This window comes from Leuciscus leuciscus, assembly GCF_965113295.1.
Source record: "Leuciscus leuciscus genome assembly, chromosome: 1".
Classification (NCBI taxonomy): Eukaryota; Metazoa; Chordata; class Actinopteri; order Cypriniformes; family Leuciscidae; genus Leuciscus; species Leuciscus leuciscus.
In genome coordinates, this window is record NC_138725.1 from 41,162,597 (window position 1) to 41,181,798 (window position 19,202).

General features: G+C 36.6%; 1 protein-coding gene across 1 annotated transcript in view; it reads right to left on the reverse strand.

Moving 5' to 3' along the window:
- Positions 1–1,216: 1,216 nt before the first annotated feature.
- LOC309474900 (Na(+)/H(+) exchange regulatory cofactor NHE-RF2) overlaps positions 1,217–19,202 on the reverse strand; it is a 28,846-nt gene continuing 10,860 nt past the window's right edge. The window contains exons 3-6 of the mRNA XM_082137519.1: positions 8,676–8,876; positions 5,368–5,521; positions 3,651–3,754; positions 1,217–2,991 (exon numbers count right to left, since the gene is read on the reverse strand). Of these exons, the coding sequence (XP_081993645.1) occupies positions 2,824–2,991; positions 3,651–3,754; positions 5,368–5,521; positions 8,676–8,876 (627 nt within the window). The 3' untranslated portion in view covers positions 1,217–2,823. The remainder of the gene's footprint in view (positions 2,992–3,650; positions 3,755–5,367; positions 5,522–8,675; positions 8,877–19,202) is intronic.

Sequence of the window (19,202 nt, forward strand, 5' to 3'; positions counted from 1 at the left end):
ATTTGTAATGGGCATGTTGATCGTCTTTTTATTGCATGCTAAATTTAAAAAAGAACTAAAAAAAGTTTTTAAGTACAATCAACTTGGATGTTTAAGTAATTTCAACTTAAATTACAATATGTATAACTTATCAAAATATAAGCAATTTTCAACTTTTTTTAATGAGTTAAAGCAATGTAAAAACACATGTTGTCATAACTTATTGATCATATACCTATATACACTGTAAAACATTATAAGTGACACGAGTTGGGTAATTACTGTGGTCTTGTTTTGTCAGACTGTCTGCGAAGTCCACTTTGAGATCAGTCATTTTCATCTATATGATTATATTGCCCAGGTTTTTGAAGCTCGTCTTCTTCAGTGCAAACAGACACTCCTGTCTCTAATCTAAAGACTGAAAGATCCGCTCAAATATCATTTATGGCTCATAGGGTGTCATCGGCATAATCACGTTGGACACGTTTGCCTGTGCTCGTCTCGGAAAGAGTGAACGTCTAGAAAGCTGCGAACAAAAAGCCTGTATGAATGGAGGAGTGTTTGTGGGACTAATGTAATCTACAAAGTACAAAATGAATGTGAATCATTGTTGATTATATCATTAGTGGTGTTATACAAGCATCAATTGCTCATACATAGGAACTGTAAAAAAATGATATGATCAATAAGTCATGACTAAGTATGTTAATCCATTACTTCAAACTCAAATAATTTAACCAATTTCAACTTCATTTTTTAAGTTATAAGTAAAAAAAAAAAAAAAAAAAAAATGAGTTGTGCATTATGCAGCAAGTTTTTAGGTTGAATTAGGGAGGAATATTTTAGTGATAGAGATTTGGTTGGTTACTTTTAAAAAGTAACCGCCTAGCAATCCCACACAACACCCCGGCAACACAACAAAACATCAGAACACCTTAGCAACGGCATAAAGCATCATGGCAGGACGCATCACTCGACCCAGAATCCAGTTAGGTAATGTAGATGTGGCATGTATTTGTAAAATAACTGCATGATTGACTTTATATAATTTTTGGGGGGTTCAGTAGCCTAAAGGAAGGTATTAAAAAAAACATGCCAAAATTTCAGTTACTATTTATTTTAGTGATATTATCAGTGTTGCCAATGCCATTAATTATAAGTTAGACTAAGAGCTGTGACCCAATTTACTGTCCAGAACACATTTAGTTTGAAAAAACAGCAGCATCTGCTTTGCCTTTTCGAAACATTTTTCATATTTTGAAAAGTTTTTCACATATTAATAATGCTATATATTGTGTTATATTACATTATCAGAAGATGCTGTGAAGGTGTTTTTAACACAACGGATGCCAACCCAGAACCAAGGAAACTTGAAACAGAACGTGTTAACAGAAGTGTCATTTACAAAATAGCTTTATAAAATATTTGCTTGGCTTTGCTAAATTTTTCTGCTGACAAATGCGTTTAAATCACCACAACAATCTTATTCTTGAATGTAAGCGTCACGCTTTATTGAAAAAAATAATACTAATATGAATATTTCTGATAGGAAATGATTTCCCATTAGTGCTCAATGGCGGCATAGGGGAGCAACAGGAAAGAAAACAACAGGATCTACTTAACTACATTAATACTAAATTGCAAACATGGAATGTATCATGAATTATTAAGATGAATAAGAGTAATGCTGATGCTATATATCACAATATGTGTGCAGTAAATGCATATAGCGCTCTCTTAAAAGCTTTTATGATTGTCTGCATTATTAACTGTACCTAAATAAATCCTATATATCCCAATCAGCCATGTCTGATGAGTTTGAGAGTTGCAGTGATGTGTAAATCCAGCTGTCTTTATGCAGAAAGTTCAGCATCAACACTGTTACATCTGTTCCTCAAACTCTGTGTAGATAAGACGGACGTTACTCTTTATCGTTTTACGAGGTTTATTACTTTTCTTCCTAAAGCGATTCGGTTTCTTGCATGCCATCTGTCTTGTCAGTATCCATCCATGTCCCAGAATGCACCAGTAGACAGTACACAGTAAATGAAGCAATGACTCTTTGTGGCATATTTTGCAACTTTGCACGTGTTGAATTCAAAAGTTTCACTCCTGCAGTCCGTAATAATGACCAAGAGTGCACCGCCCTCTGGTGGTGAAGAAGAAGAGAAGTGCAATTCCCTTTCACACTCCCCTTTCTGGGTCACTCCTGTTTCTGTCTCAGTAATTCCAAGTCACTTTCTCCTTGATTTCCAACAGTGGCACGTCCCTTCAAAACAATCCGAAAGCATAAGATATCAGCTGATCAGGTTGATTATAGGTTGTGTCTTTGGCAAAAGTACAGTTCTCATTCACTGATGATTCACATAAAACATGTACGACATAAAATGAGCTTCACTATTTTGATGGTTCTACATGGGATGAGATTTTGTTCGGTCGAGTCCGTATGCTGTGGTAGTCCATCCATATGCAGTCTCGTTTGGCTTTTGGTATTCCACTGTATACATTACTGTTAACATACGACCTGTGTGTAGAAGTGCAGCCGAATAAACAACATGAAAACAAAATGACGCAGAAACCTCTCTATATGAACAGCCTGACCATCGCTTTTCCCTCTGCTGGTTTTCTTAGCCATATACAAGACAGAAATCTGATTGTGTAACTTACATTATCCCCTCGGGGTGAGTTGTTCAACTTTTTATAGTTCAACTTTTCATTTTCTACAAAAATAGGTGCCTCTTTTTTTCCCATTAAAAGCAGTCACGTGTCCAAGGACGTTGAATGCAACACACGTAGGGTTGGGGGGGGGGGGGGGGTGGCGTCTCTGGGGTCTGGGAAGAAGATTCAGAAATTGCTGAAAATCTCGTGCTTCTTGTTCCAGTCCATCTGTGGCGCTCTCTTTCTGGCGCGCTTGGCGTGGGCTTTCTCTTTAGCCTCCGCCGCCGTGGGGCTCAAACACAGACCTGTTTCTTCAAACGGGTCGAGAAGATGACTGCTGCTCTCCCTCGAGAACTACAATGCAGAAATACATACTTAACACATGGAGACAGCTGCAAAAAGCCATAAAATGCATTGAGTATTCGGCATAAAATGCACTTATATTATATATATATATATATGTAGATAGAGAGAGAGAGAGAGAGAGCTCAAATGCTATTATAACCATTTGTTTCATAACATGCCAAGTCTTTAGTATATTTTAATTTGTACAATTAATAAATATTTACAGATGTTATATATCTAATGTAATATGTGAAAATGTGCAGTTATTATCTTAAGGAGCTTTTTTTTTAAATTAGCTGACATGTAAAATGTGTTTTTGAATGTTTTTTTTGAATGTATTAAATGAAATATATATATATATATATATATATATATATATATATATATATATATATATATACACACATACACACACACACATACTTTTAAAAATAAAGGTTCCACAGAGAACCTTTCAGTGAAACCTTTCAAAAGAACCATTTGGTTTTCTTAGTGTTAAGAACATTTTTAATAATCTAAAGAACCTTTTGTCCAGTGGAAAAGATTCCATGGATGTTAAAGGTTCTTCATGGAACCATCAATGCTAATAAAGAACCTTTATTTTGAAGAGTGAACACATTTGTGCATTAATTGCAGATGCAGGTTTTGTTTCTCATGAAAATGGTCACCTGGGTGTTTGTGTCCTGACTGCTGCCGTCTGAGTATGTGGATCGTGAAGACGTCCCGTTCACGTGTGGGCTGGAGGAGCCGTTAGTTATGGAATCATCAAAGTCTGTTTTAAGAAGAAGAACCAAAGCTCAGGTCACTGTTCTTTCAGTAAGATCAAGATCAGAGAACATCGTGGCTGACGTTAAACAGAAAAACAGCCATAAACATACATGTCTGCTGTAAGTTTATCAATATATGCTGCATGAAGGAGAGAGATGCTGTGACGAGACTGGACCATTGCTACAGCTGGACAGCTTGAGCTGAGCTGAGAGTAAAAACAGCACGCATCTGTGGCCAGTTCGGGCTAATCTGGGTCACCTGACGTTCCAAGACCTGACGCAGAAGATTTACTGATCCAGGATGAAATGCATGAAAATGATACAAAGAAAACAGTGGCTGGAAAAGGGCTGGAACGACCTTCCAGTGGGCCGAATCAGGATCCTGCCAAATAACAATTATCCAAGAGATGTCAATAGCCTGTTTAAAGTGTTCGACTCAATTTAACTTTAATCTGAGCCACATGTCAGAAGCGGGACTGCTGGCTAACAGACGTGGACATGAGTTTCTCATTCCAAACATCAAACTCCCCCTCAAATCCCAGGAAGAGGAAGTCAAGGGTGCACATACTAAACTGAATATGAAGAACCACCATTAATAATAATACTTGATCATCAAATCATCATCATTTAGACTGATTTCTGAAGGATCATGTGACACTGAAAACTGGTGTAATGATGCTGAAATTACAGCTTTGATCACAGGAATAAATTACATTTTACTATATATTCACATAGAAAACAGCTATTTTAAATTGCAATAATATTTCACATAATATTAGTTTTTACTGTATTATATTTTTGAACAAATGAATACAATCTTGGTGAGCATAAGAAACACCCTGAACATTTTAAAAATCCAATTGTTCCAAACTTTCCAAACAAATAAATAAATATATATATATATATATCAGCAGTCATCAAGCTTGTACTCACTGGTCACAGAAACAAAGATGTACATTTAATTTCCCCAAGCTGATTGCTCACTAAAACCCCCACAATCATCATGTTTTCAGGCCATTTCAAATTTAATTCTGACGTGACAAAGCGGTAATATCTAAGTGGCTGAGCGGTTTACTTAGTATTTACATTAACGCCATTATTATCTTCATTCAGGCCAATTCGACAACGCGCACGAAAAATGAGAGCCAGGATTTATTGCACGAACCAATCACATCCGATCATAACCAATCACATCCAATCATAACTGATCACATCCAATCATTGCATGATGGAGGCATTGCCTCCTCTCATGTGACTTTCCCCTATTCATTCTCTATTACCCCCCCCCCCACCCCCCACTAAACCCACTACACGCTGTTTTAAGTCAACGCGATCAGGGGAGGCAAGAGGCGTCCCACTGTAACTTTACCTGCAGGTGTCACTGTTGGACACTGTTACTTTATTATGACTTTTACACTTTTTAATGTCACATTTTGTAATATTTGCATGTTTTTTTTTCTAATGTGGATTTTCTCACCCAGTTCATTTTTGAGGAGACACCTTCTCTCTTGCCCCCTCGGAGGAAACGTCCCTGATATACAAACACATTTAACTTGCCTTTGCAGCTCATGAATGTTATTTCTGGGCGAACTATCCTCAGTGAATTCTTCAACCGTACCTTTGACATGTATTGAAGTGGGGATGATGCCCATCTTCTTGAAATGCTCATCTGTATCTGGATCCACCACTAGCAAACGCGTCTCATTACCACCGTTCTTGATGAAGGCCACAACTTCAGCATGTCTCATGTTTTCAATGTTCACTCCATTCACCTGCACAGAGTTTTAATACAGCAAGAGTTACAACAACAAAAACATTGCATTGACCCTTTTTCTTTTACCATATATTTTACTATATTCATATACAATATTTATTTTGTACTACAATGAACTTCAAACAATAAAATGATATTAGTTTCATGGAAGCATCCAAAAACTATGGTATTACTATGGTAACATGTCCAAAACAACTTTTAAATTGATGTTGATGTTGAATTTAATATAGTTATAACTTTATAGTTATACAAATATATAGTTAAACTATATACTGTATATATATATATATATATATATAGTTTATCATATATAGTTTATAGTCATAAATAAAAAAAAGTGATTATATTAGTTATTAATCGCATCTAACATAAAAGTTTGTATATACCAGTACACACACACATACATGTACACAAACACACACACACGTATATATATATATGTATATGTATGTGTGTGTGTGTTTTTGTCATTTATATTTTAACTGTCTCAATTATTTTAAATAAATAAATGATTAATCAATAAATAAATTAAAAACATTGTACGATCATGTTACTTTTGTATAACTGATTTCATGTAACATTTGATTACCATATTTATAAACAAATGATATGAATGGTACTTTAAAGTACTTCATCATGGTATATAAAAACTAAATATAATTTTCCATGGAACATTTTAACGGTAATTTCGTGTTGCATTCTTTTTTACTCCTTTGGAAGAGAGAAGAGTTACAGTGATGACCTATAAAAACCATCAATGGATTATTCTGGGGTGAATCTTCACTTCTGCCTCAGTGACTTTAATCACATGTAAAAGCTTTATTTATCCCATGATAAACCTGTTCGCCTTATAGCGCCCAGCTACTGGTTGCTTAGCAACATGTTTTGTGGGAGAATAAGGTTCCCAACCAGTCGAACAGAGGAGAGACGGTGTAGACATTTTACCGAAATTACAACCAAATCAATCAAAACAAAAACAAGGGCACAAGAGGGGCACGAGAGCGGCCCGCGAGCGCGCTCTCCTTCTGCTGAAGGTGATTTAATCTGAGTGTTTGTCCTGAGGACAGATGGACCGTGTGCTTTATTCAACTGAACACCATCAAATATTGAAGCGTGTTGCTGTGGCCGTGTGGGTTTCAGGTATCAGTGTCCTGAGGGACACAGAGAGGTGCACTTCTCGAAACTGAAGGGGGCAGGACTCGCACTCTTTTACTGAGGCTGCAAACAACTGCAAGATGGAGAGAAAGTTTGTCTGAACTGGTGAAATTAAGACTTTTTGCATTGTTACAAATTCTCAATTTATAGTATAATGCATCTGAAAGTTTTCTTTTTAAAAATTATTCTCAGTAATGATTGTCATGTTATATATATATATTTTCCAAAGTTATATATAAACACATTACTCCAGTCTTCAGTGTCACATGATCCTTCAGAAATCATACTAATATCATGATTTATTATCGATGTTGGAAACCGTTGTGCTGCTTAATATATATATATTTTATAACCTATGATTTTCTGATGAATAAAATGTTAAAAAAGAACAGCATTTATTATCTACCGTTTAAAAGTTTGGGGTCAGTAATTTTTTTCTTTCTTTTTTTGAAAGAAATTAATATTTTTATTCAGCAAGGATGTGTGAAATTTATAAAAAGTGATAGTAAAGATGTAGATGTTTAGAAAAGATTTCTATTTTGAATAAATGCTGTTCTCTTTTTTATTACCTATTTTATGATATATATATATATATATATATATATATATATATATATATATATATATATATACACACACATACCAAAATATCTAAATATATTAATAATAAATATATAAAATATACTTATATTAACTATATAAATTAAATGATATTATAAACAAAATAATGCTGATTTTAATTAAAAAACGTCTATACATATATATTTTCTCACATTAATGTGCTGAAATGTCATGCAAATATGTTAAAACACACACAATTATTATGTTTCTGCTAAAATCATACAGGGTTTCATGGGTTTCGCATGGGTTTCATGCGTTGTTTTTATTATTTTCATCATCAGTATATAAAGGTTTTCCTTTATACACTACAAACTAGCACGCTATTATTTCATAATGCTTCATCATTTGCACACAGCAATGAATAGATGCAGCTAATGTGTTTAATCAGCACTGAATCCATCAAAATCACGAAGTTCACGAGTTAATGGAGCTTATGAGAACACTGCATTTATTTCTGTGACAAAAAAGGATGTTTTCAGCTCTACCCATCGATCTCGAATGTAAGTTTCAACACTATGATATTTTGCTCGACTCAGTCTCTCAAGAACAGAAATATTTTTGTGCGAGTCATCATATCACATGCCGCCCACATGCATCTGAAGGTTGTTCTGTGTGCGAGTGTGAATGTAGAAGTGAATTTAGAAAATGTGGGTGTATATCTGGCATCATAAAGATGTATATTGATGCATGTGTGTAAATTATAGAAATATGATAGAGCCATGCTATAAAGAACGAGCTTCAAGCTGCTTAAAGTCCCCCTGTGGTGAAAATCAAGCTTTTAATGTGGTGTTTTTAATATGCTTTAAGACAAACCATGTGTACATTCATGTCAACACCATTGCTGAGTAATTTCTCCTTAAAACTGCAGTGAACAAGACAGTCTCAAAAACACGGTTTGTCATTACCACATCAATAATTATCGGAAAAAAGTAGAAATTTCGATTCATGGTCGCTAAGGGACGCCAAAACGAACGTTGTGGGAGGAGCCTATTTTACTAAAATGGCTATAACTCGAGAAGTAAATGAGATAGATTCAACCATAAAACACGGTTTGAAATCGCAGGTGTTTCTGACGTCACAAACTACCTTGTAACCAATCAGATCAATGTGTGATCGTCAACGGGTGGATCTCTGAGCTGGAGTGAGTAAGTGGACACGGGGCTAATTTGCATATTCATAGAACCACGTATACTAAATGAGGCAAGGGTGTAGAGTTACATTCAGCTATTTTAAGGCATGAAGAATTTTTTCTCAAGGATAAAACGTTTAAATATGTCATTTTGGCGGTCAAAGATGAGTTTTAAGGGATAAAATGATTAACTACATGAGGACTAAAAGAATTCGCTTCAGCAGAATCAGAATGATTCGTGTCTCACCTCTATGAGTCTGTCCTGCGGTTTGAGTCCAGCGCGGTCAGCAGGCGAGCCGGGGTCCAGAGCCCGGATGTACTGACCCGGCCTGGACTTCTCGCTGTGCAGATTAAAGCCGTAACCCGCCTCAGACCGAACCAGGAAACACAGTCTCGGTAGAAGCTCAGATGGATCCCGTGTCGAGGACTCCGGTGAGGGCTGAACCTCCTGTGACAGGAGAAATAAACACTCTTAGGGTGTTGTTCACACTTGGCAGGTTTGGTTGGATTAAAACGAACTCTGGTGCGATTGCTCTGTTAGTGCGTTTCATTTGAACATGTGTGAACGCTGCCTCTGAACCCTGGTGCGCACAAACAAGTGGACTGAAACCGCTGAAAAGATGGGACTCAGTCCACTTCCAAACAAACTCTGGTGCGGTTAGAATGAAATATGAACGCAACACGGACCAAAGACATGTAAACGACTCAAAAACATATGATGTCACTAGATGCAACCCTAAAAAGGACAGAATGCTCAAGCATACCCAGGTCTTGGGTATGTGTGACTTAGGGATTCCTGCTGTTGTTTAGACTCCTTTACACATTTTATTAGCTCTTCATGAGTTCTCAGCTGGTCAAAATACCATTATGTAGGTATACGCACATACAGTGAGTGCATTTAGCCCAGCACACAGCATTGTTTTGGATGTTCGGTAAGTTCAGTCTCAAAATATACATAATAAAAGCCGACCGTTCGGTGTTAAAATGACAATGTGAACGCTAAGCGGACCAGGACTAAATGTTTTTGTGTTTTTGGTCAGGCTCAAGTGAACCAAACTACTAATGTGAACACACCCTTATATACAAAGAAACCTAAAGTTAAATATTAGGTCGGAAAAACACTGAGTTTTAAAATGTTAGATGATATGTTGAGTTTTATAAACGCACAGTTTCAGTCAATGTCAGAAAATTCTCTCTCCATTTACAGTCAAATCCACAACAAAATCACATTCAAAATGCTCAAATATAGTGATATATACACTTAATTGGCTGATTAACACCAAGAGTCATTTTCAGTAATTAATTAAAGTTAATGCATGAATTTCAGGTAAAATTTGTGCGCATTTGGAACAATAAGTGTTCATTTTAAAATGTAATAATTTTGTGTATATCTTATTTATTAGCAATGCCTGTGCATCATCAACCATCAGTCCACTGCTAAAACAACACAGAAATCATGATAATTAACTAAATAAAATGTATTTGTCTTGTATTGTAAATACAGGGTTAATTCACAAAGAATTCCACTATTTAGATTTGAATTTATGAGTTTTCCTCATAAAAATGTGCAATAGAGGGTTACAAATGTGCTTCGACCAACCAATAACAAGAATTCTGGGAAATCTGCTATTCATCCAAGACGGAGTGGAAAAAATACACAACAATGCCACGAAGGACGTTGCCTGACAATGTAGTGCCTGGAATACTGAAAACGGGGTCATCAGAAGAGCAGAAAGACGCTGGATGTCTGAATAACCAAAAAGAATCATCACGCCACCATCGAAACCACAATAAAGTGTGATAATGAACATGTCATAATCAATTTGTGGGTTTCACAGGCTCGTGGCAGCAAGGTTTAATCAGGTTTAATGGTGTGTTTTAAGCATCTGTTAAAGTCACAATGAAATATGCCATTGCAGAGGAACCCAGCATGACTTTTACTGTTAAATGTAAATTCAGTTTAATATGGAGGTTAAAAATTCAGACTCTTGGCAGATGGCAGATGAAAGTCAGCATCTGACCAAATCGAAAGGGAAATGTCCCAGTTTGTATGTGCAAAGAAAAGAAGTTTGCTCTATTTATTAATAAAAAATGCAGCACTCTTGTGAATGCAAACTAGGAAAACATCATTTAAAACCAAAGAACATCTACGAGGTGTTTTTTATGGGGATTCAAAAGAGGCAGTAATGACTGTGAAGGTCAAATGTCAAGGTCCATTAGGCAAGTCTATTAAGAACAGGAGTGTATGATCCATTATGCCATTTCCTAAAGAGTGACAGACAGCATATATATATATATATATATAATGTAATATTTATTTATACTGTATATACAAATATTTTTTCTTTGAGGGTCAGCTAATTTAACAAATGGCATCTGATCTATTTCTATATGCTTGCAAATGACACTGTTTTTACTGCACTACTCAACAACTAAGTTTTAAGATCTTGGAAGATCAACTTCCAGATGAACGTTGTTGTTCTCACAGTCTGTTTGTTATTTGACTGACAGGCGTATGTAAGTTGATCTCGCTGACTGCAGACAGAAGACCCCCAAAGGCACATTGTTCAGAGGAAGAACAGATTACAGCATTTCCGATACTGACACTGTCTGAATATGATGCTTATATGATACATATATATGATGATGATCATCTCCGAGACATATGACATAGACAGACGGATGTTCAGACAAGATGTACTTTCAACACCCCAAAAGGAAAATTCAGATTTTAGATTGTGCGTCTGACTAAATTAATGTCCATATGTGGAAAGCAAAACAAAAATAAAGGCTTTTTAAGTGCCTTACACTGGAATGTTTCTATATTTTAAAATAGCTTCTTCACTAGTATAGGAATATTAACACTGTAAAGCCTGACATAGTCAGAAAACTATGGAACTATGGATTTTTTTTTATTGGAAGAGTTTATTAAAACGGTAATATTAATGTAATATAATATTAACAATATATAATTATTAATATATATTTTTTAAATCTTTAAAAAAGTTTTAAAAAGTTAGCATACGTTTTATGTTATCACAATTTTGTACACCAGGCTTTTACGCCTCATATAGTATGATATAGAAAATATGGAGCTCACGAGGAGGAAAATTGAGCCCCAAATCGAGGAAAAATATGCAAATTGGTGCAGTTGCTGATATTAATATATGGCCAAAAAGTAAGATGAATTTCTGATAGCTTCAGATCTTTAAGAGACTACTTACATAAAATGCATATAAATATCAGTTGTCACTTTATATCTCCCAATAATATGTCTTAGTAAGAAATTTAAGCCTTTCCCTGCCAGCTTTTTTTTTTACGTTGCCAGTCACCGCCAGCATTTCTGTTAATTTTCACAAAAATTTCATAACCCCCAGAATATTTTGTGTGAATATCTGAACAAGCAAAATGACGGAATTATCCATCAATGGCAGGAAAGAGTTAAACGCTTAGTTTAATGATCAAAGCCCTGTAGTTTTTATTGTGGCAGGCAAAATATATAATGCAATGCAATACAAATGATGATTAAGAGATGAACAAATAAATGTTTCTCAAGAGCCTGTTGTATTGTATCATATTTGATACACACATTTTAACATGATTTTTCTCAAAAGTGATGTATGGATAGTCAAGTAAACTTAAGTTGCTTCAGTCCAGTAGATGTTCATCTTGAATTATCACTAACAATACAAAAGTTATTATGTTTACTTCATAAAAAAAAGAAAAAAACATTTCACAGCAAAAAGTCATGTGTATAACATCCTGAAGGGATTTAGAATTATACTAAAAGGCCTTTTACTTACTTAAAAAGTATATACTATCAATTAGATGACAGAAGGCATGTTGTAGATTGTGTACAAGATGATTTTCAGCAGTTTTGATAATGATAATTTAGAGGCATATCAAATATGATACAGCAGACTTCATAGGGTTAAGCACAATCATTTCAGACAAGCGAACAGGAACACTTTATTCCACTGAATTCAGGAGCACACATCTGTCCCACCAACTCTACACAGCTGACCTCTGAGAGAACAACTACTGTTAGTGAGAAACCAGAGGAGTTTGGGACAGGTGGGAGGAACAAGCATTTCTCTGTTCCCGACACTTTCACTAATTCTAAATACCTCCATACGGCATTATGATCCTGGGCCACAAATAAACCTCCCAGCTGAACGATCAGCATTAGAATATTTCCATTGTCACACCCCTCGGCTCTCCCTAGCATTACGCCCACTTCCTGCAACTCCGGGTCCTGAGGTTTCTGTTCCTGGCTTGAACACGGAGATGTGTGGGATAAGTATGGGAAAACACTCGGGAGAGCAGCAGATGCGGCACAAAGCATTCCTCAAACTTCCTGTCACAATAAGACGCAGCCAGTGTGTTTCAAAGCATGGCTTGTAAAATGATACAGATGCTTCTGAATTATTGACACTAGGACCTCTGGGATTTCTTGCACGTGACTATCATTAACCCTTTCTCTGCTGGGGCTTCCATCGCAAAACACAACATAAATTACACAGTCGTACCTCAAACATGAATTTTGAAGCGGCTGTTGTTTTCTTATAACTCTTCTGAATCAATAGTAAGTAGAATTGAGAACCAAGAACAAATTACTCTAATGAATCGTTTCTTGATAATAAATCAACAACATACAGCACAAACAGCGTAATCCGATTCTCAAATAAATGACTCTAATGAGCCGGTTCTTAAAAAGTGAATAAAAAAATATTCAGTACAGTTCAACTAGTGTAGTCCGATTCCCAAACAAATTACTCTAATGAGCCGGTTCTTAAAGTAAATCAAAAATATTCAGTACAGTTCAACTAGTGTAGTCCGATTCTCAGACAAATGACTCTAATGAACCGGTTCTTAAAAAGTGAATAAAAAAATATTCAGTACAGTTCAACTAGTGTAATCCGATTCCCAAACAAATGACTCTAATGAGCCGGTTCTTAAAGTGAATCAAAAATATTCAGTACAGTTCAACTAGTGTAGTCCGATTTCAATCAAATGACTCTAATGAGCCGGTTCTTAAAAAGTGAATAAAAAAGATTCAGTACAGTTCAACTAGTGTAGTCCGATTCCCAAACAAATGACTCTAATGAGCCGGTTCTTAAAGTGAATAAAAAATATTCAGTACAGTTCAACTAGTGTAGTCCGATTCTCAGACAAATGACTCTAATGAACCGGTTCTTAAAAAGTGAATAAAAAAATATTCAGTACAGTTCAACTAGTGTAGTCCGATTCCCAAACAAATTACTCTAATGAGCCGGTTCTTAAAGTAAATCAAAAATATTCAGTACAGTTCAACTAGTGTAGTCCGATTCTCAGACAAATGACTCTAATGAACCGGTTCTTAAAAAGTGAATAAAAAAATATTCAGTACAGTTCAACTAGTGTAGTCCGATTCCCAAACAAATGACTCTAATGAGCCGGTTCTTAAAGTAAATCAAAAATATTCAGTACAGTTCAACTAGTGTAGTCCGATTCCCAAACAAATGACTCTAATGAGCCGGTTCTTAAAGTGAATCAAAAGCATGATTTTTGCCAGTAGTATTTTATAAAATTAAATGAATAAAATGTTACAGTATTGTTGTTTAATGTATATTTCATGCCAATTAGACTGTGAAAAAAAGGGCAAAAATTTATTAAAAGGCCATGTAAACACTTTTTGGAATTGCATTACTTTTTTTCCAAATATTTATTCCTTTAAAGTACTAAACGTTAATGGCCCTAGCTAGAACCGTTTCCAATTCTCATCCCTACTAGTGAGCGTTACTTCACGTGTCTTCACCGTCTAGCTGTTCTTCTCACATTTGTAGTGTGTGTGTGTGTGTGTATGTTGCTGATGCTGTACAGCCCCACACCCATGTTATCAGTCCAGCACAGACACACTCCACACGCAGCACCGCCTGCAGCCGTTGACGCCTCACGGACCTGCAGATGGACAAACTGACAGGCGCTTCACCCCCCAGCCGGAAACACAGGAGGGAGTCCCACAGGTCAGAGCAGGGAGGAGACTGGAAACATATATACACACATCATCTAATTTTCCCACATCATATGGATTTTCCTACATACAAAACGATCTGAAACGGTATTGTTTTTTTGTCCAAGAGTCAACCGTAACTATGACTCAGGTTAACCATAACTTTCTGTTAAAGGGTTAGTTCACCCAAAAATGACAATTCTTCCAGTAATTACTCACCCCCATGTTGTTCCAACCCCGTAAGACTTTCGTTCATCTTCAGAACACAAATGAAGATATTTTTGATGAAATCTGAGAGCTGGCTCACTCCTCCATAGGCTTCTGTGTAATCAATATCTGCCATCCCAGAAAAGTTAGTCAAGACATCGTTAAAATAGTCCAAGTGACTACAGTGGCTCAACCTTAAGTTTATCAAGTGACGAGAATACTTTTTGTGCACAAAAAAACACCCCAAAATAACGACTTTATTCAACTATTCATTTTCTTCTCTGAGTGAGTTCACATAGTGTAACGGCGCAGCGCTACTGGGTTGTACGTCAGAACGTAGGCTCACTATTGGCCGACGCTGGTCATGTGTGTGATGCAAGTGATCCTGGTCAGTAGTGAGCCTACGTTCTACGTTCCTACGCCTACTATTTTAACGATGTCTTGACTAACTTTTCTGGGATGGCAGATATCGATTACATAGAAGCCTATGGAGGAGTGAGCCAGCTCTCAGATTTCATCAAAAACGAAGGTCTTACGGGGTTGGAACAACACAAGGGAGAGTAATTACTGACAGAATTTTCATTTTTGGGTGAGCTAACCCTTTAAGCCCTCCAAACTGAAAATCATCCATCCTACAAAATGTTTCCCTTTAGCCGTATTCACAAGTAATCAGTTTCCCGAGCAGAAAGCATCTACACACGGTGGTGTCGTGTTACGCCGCCCCCCTCGAAGCGGCGTGACCCCAAACCAGCATGTTGAATCAATTACACCAAATTCCCGAGCACTTGCGACATGACTTCCCCCTCCAAAAACATGTTTAGAGAGTGTAACATGCAGGTTTAACATAATGGCCAAGTCCACATAAAGGCCAAGATGAAACATGAGAGGATATGGACTACAATAAATTAAACGCTTTCAATATAATGCACATGAAGGTAAATAATTATAATGCAACATATGTTCTTGTAATACAATTTAACCCAAGTTACAATATAAAATACTTGCCTAGCTATAGTTACACCTGTAACTACTGTAATGCATGATGGTGGAAATCTATGGTGGTTAGATTTTTTAAAAGTATTTTTATCCATTCAGGGCGAAATGTTACACCCAAACTGCCATGGGGTGATAACCTTTGACCTTTCCTCACAATCAGACCCACAAGGAATCTGTGAATTTCCTCAGATTTGGTCATTTATAAAGCTCTACACATCACCCACCCTTTGCATGTTTGTTTATTTTAATATTTGGTCTAATTTGATCATGACTTCAGCTATCGATAAGTAGTCTTGCCTTAACGTTTAAAGACGACACACACAATTACAGAGATTTTCCTGCAAAATAAGCATAAAAAAAGACAAAGGTTTGCAAATTCCGTCTGGACCTGCTCATAATTCAGTACAGATTTATTTATTGTCTGTCAGGACCGTGTGTGTGTGTGTGTGTGTGTGTGTGTGTGTGTGTGTGAGAGAGAGAGAGTGTGTGTGTGTACGTGTGTGTGTGAGTGTGAGTGTGTGTGTGTGTGTGTGTGTGTGTGTGTGAGTGAGTGAGTGAGAGAGAGAGAGAGAGACTCAACTGCTGCTCAACCTACGCAGTGTGACATCCAGGGTTACATCACATCAACGCTCTACATTCACAAGCTCCATATATCCTCCGTGTGCGATCACTAAGTGTGTCAAGAATCTCTTCCGTTTCAGCCTCAGAACAGGCTTTTTTTAATCACTGGAACACAGAAACACAGGCGCAAAATCATACTGAACCCAGAGGCCTCAGAAGAGTTATGTGGTCTCTGTTATGATGTTGAGAGTCACGGTTTCTAACTGTCACAGATCTATTTATGTTAAATTACTTTCTCCTACTCCGTCTTAACATACAGACAAAAGTATAGGGTCGTCGTTAAACTTTATGTTATTATAAGTCTGCCTTTAAATTATTTTTTTTTAAATACAGTAAAACAGAAATATTGTGAATATTATTACAATTTCAAATAACTTTTCTATATGAATACATTGTAAAATGTAATGTATTCCTGTGATCAAATCTGTATTTTAAGCATCATTACTCCAGTCTTCAGTGTCACATGATCCTTCAGAAATCATTCTAATATGATGATTTAATGATCAAGAAACATTTCTTATAATTTATCAATGTTGAAAACAGTTGTGCTGCTAGCTTGATATTTTTGTTGGAAACCGTGATACAATTTTTACAGGATTCTTTGATGAATAGAAAGTTCAAAAGAACAGCATTTATTTGAAATCTTTATGGTAAATTTTGATCACTTTAATGCATCTATCCTGAATAAAAGTATTACATTATATACCTATATATATATATATACACATTATATATATATATATATATATATATATATATATACACACACACATACATACATGCATATATATATATATATATATATATGTATGCATGTATGTATGTGTGTATATATATATATATATATATATATATATATATGCATGTATTTATTTATATATGTGCACTTTAATAACTAAAAAACTAACTAAAATAAAATAAAAATGGCCATTTTTCATTTTAGTTTCTGATACATAATAAATGATAAAACTTGAAGCTTTTACAACCTGCCAGCACTAAACTAACAATGATATAGAGAAAGCAACTACTGAAAACAAACTTGCAATGCAAAAACTGCAGGCAGGCCAATGAGTGATACGCTGGGCGTCCCGCCATGGCTTTCATTACAGTCACATGACTAACACGTTCAATGTGAAACCGGTCTGGGCTGCGTTTCCCAAAAGCATCGCAAGTCAATCACTGCCGTAGAATCGTAGAACCACTGCCACCAATCAACATGGCTTTTGTGAAGCGCAGCCCTGGTTAATGTCCTCAAAGCAGACTAACACAGTCGCTCTGGTTATTAATGATCCCAACAAACCCAGTAAAGTGGGATGAGGCATGCCTGTTGTGTCACACATCTGACCCTTTAATGGAATCTGCACCCCTCCCCCTCCCGAACCCCTCTTGCTGAAGAATGTTCCACAGATCTGCACATCTGGACAGGGCTGCCCCTCGCCTCACAGCGGGAACATGGGGGGATAATGAGGACTGAGAGAAAGAAGCCGTGGGGTACAGCGGTGAGCAGAAACAACACAAAAACCACAACCAAACCAGAACTGATGTTTATAGCATCCGTGTGAGAGTCTGCAAACCAAAGCTATGCTGTTACAGAGGTACCGGAACGTATTCGCCCAATTAAAGGGATAGTGCACCAAAAATGAACATTTACTCGCCCTCATGTTGTTCCAAACCTGTATGACTTTCTTTTATCTGTCTGTCTGTCTGTCTATCTATCCGTCTATCTATCTATCTATCTATCTATCTATCCGTCTATCTATCTATCTATCTGTGTCTATCCATCCATCCATCCATCCATCCATCTATCCGTCTATCTATCTATCCATCTATCTGTGTCCATCCATCCATCCATCCATCCATCCATCCATCCATCCATCCATCCATCCATCCATCCATCCATCCATCCATCTATCCGTCTATCTATCTATCGTCTATCTATCAATCTATCTGTGTCTATCTATCCATCTATCTGTGTCTATCCATCCATCCATCTATCCGTCTATCTATCTATCTGTGTCTATCCATCCATCCATCCATCCATCCATCCATCCATCCATCCATCCATCCATCCATCCATCTATCCATCTATCTGTGTCTATCCATCCATCCATCCATCCATCCGTCTATCTATCTATCCATCTATCTGTGTCTATCCATCCATCCATCCATCCATCCGTCTATCTATCTATCCGTGTCTATCCATCCATCCATCCATCCATCCATCCATCCATCCATCCATCCATCCATCCATCCGTCTATCTATCTATCTGTGTCTATCCATCCATCCATCCATCCATCCATCCATCCATCCATCTATCCATCTATCCATCTATCTGTGTCTATCCATCTATCTGTGTCTATCCATCTATCCATCTATTTATCCATTCATCCAAATTTATGTATTCTATATAACATAAATAATGACGACAAAAATGGGGTCAATTTAGATTTCACATTGACTTTAATAACACCACTATCTGTTGTGCAATTATACTAATTGTAAAACTTTAAGCAGCTAAACTTTACAAAGGTCTAGTTTCGTAAGACTGTTACACTACAGGCACCACAACAAACATATTCATCCAAGACAAATGAATCAAAACAGCAGAGAGCAGCCAAACTGAGACGAGCTGAACCACAAACACTCACAGAAACAAAAAACAATACTGGATCACATAGGAATCATTTTTATAGGGTGAAGTTGCCTACCAGTGTGTTGAAATTAAAAGCATATAACTTTCTGTTAGTTTCCATGAGAATATGGAGCCAACATTGCCTTTAAGAGCAGGTTTGGTGGGCACGTGCCCACAGGGATATTAGCGATTCAAAAGTCCACTAATGAACCAACCACAACAAGTGAAGTTCAAGTATCCAGAGACATCACTTACGCAGGCATGCAAACACACACACACACACACACACACACACACACACTGTGCACTGACTGTCATATGAACC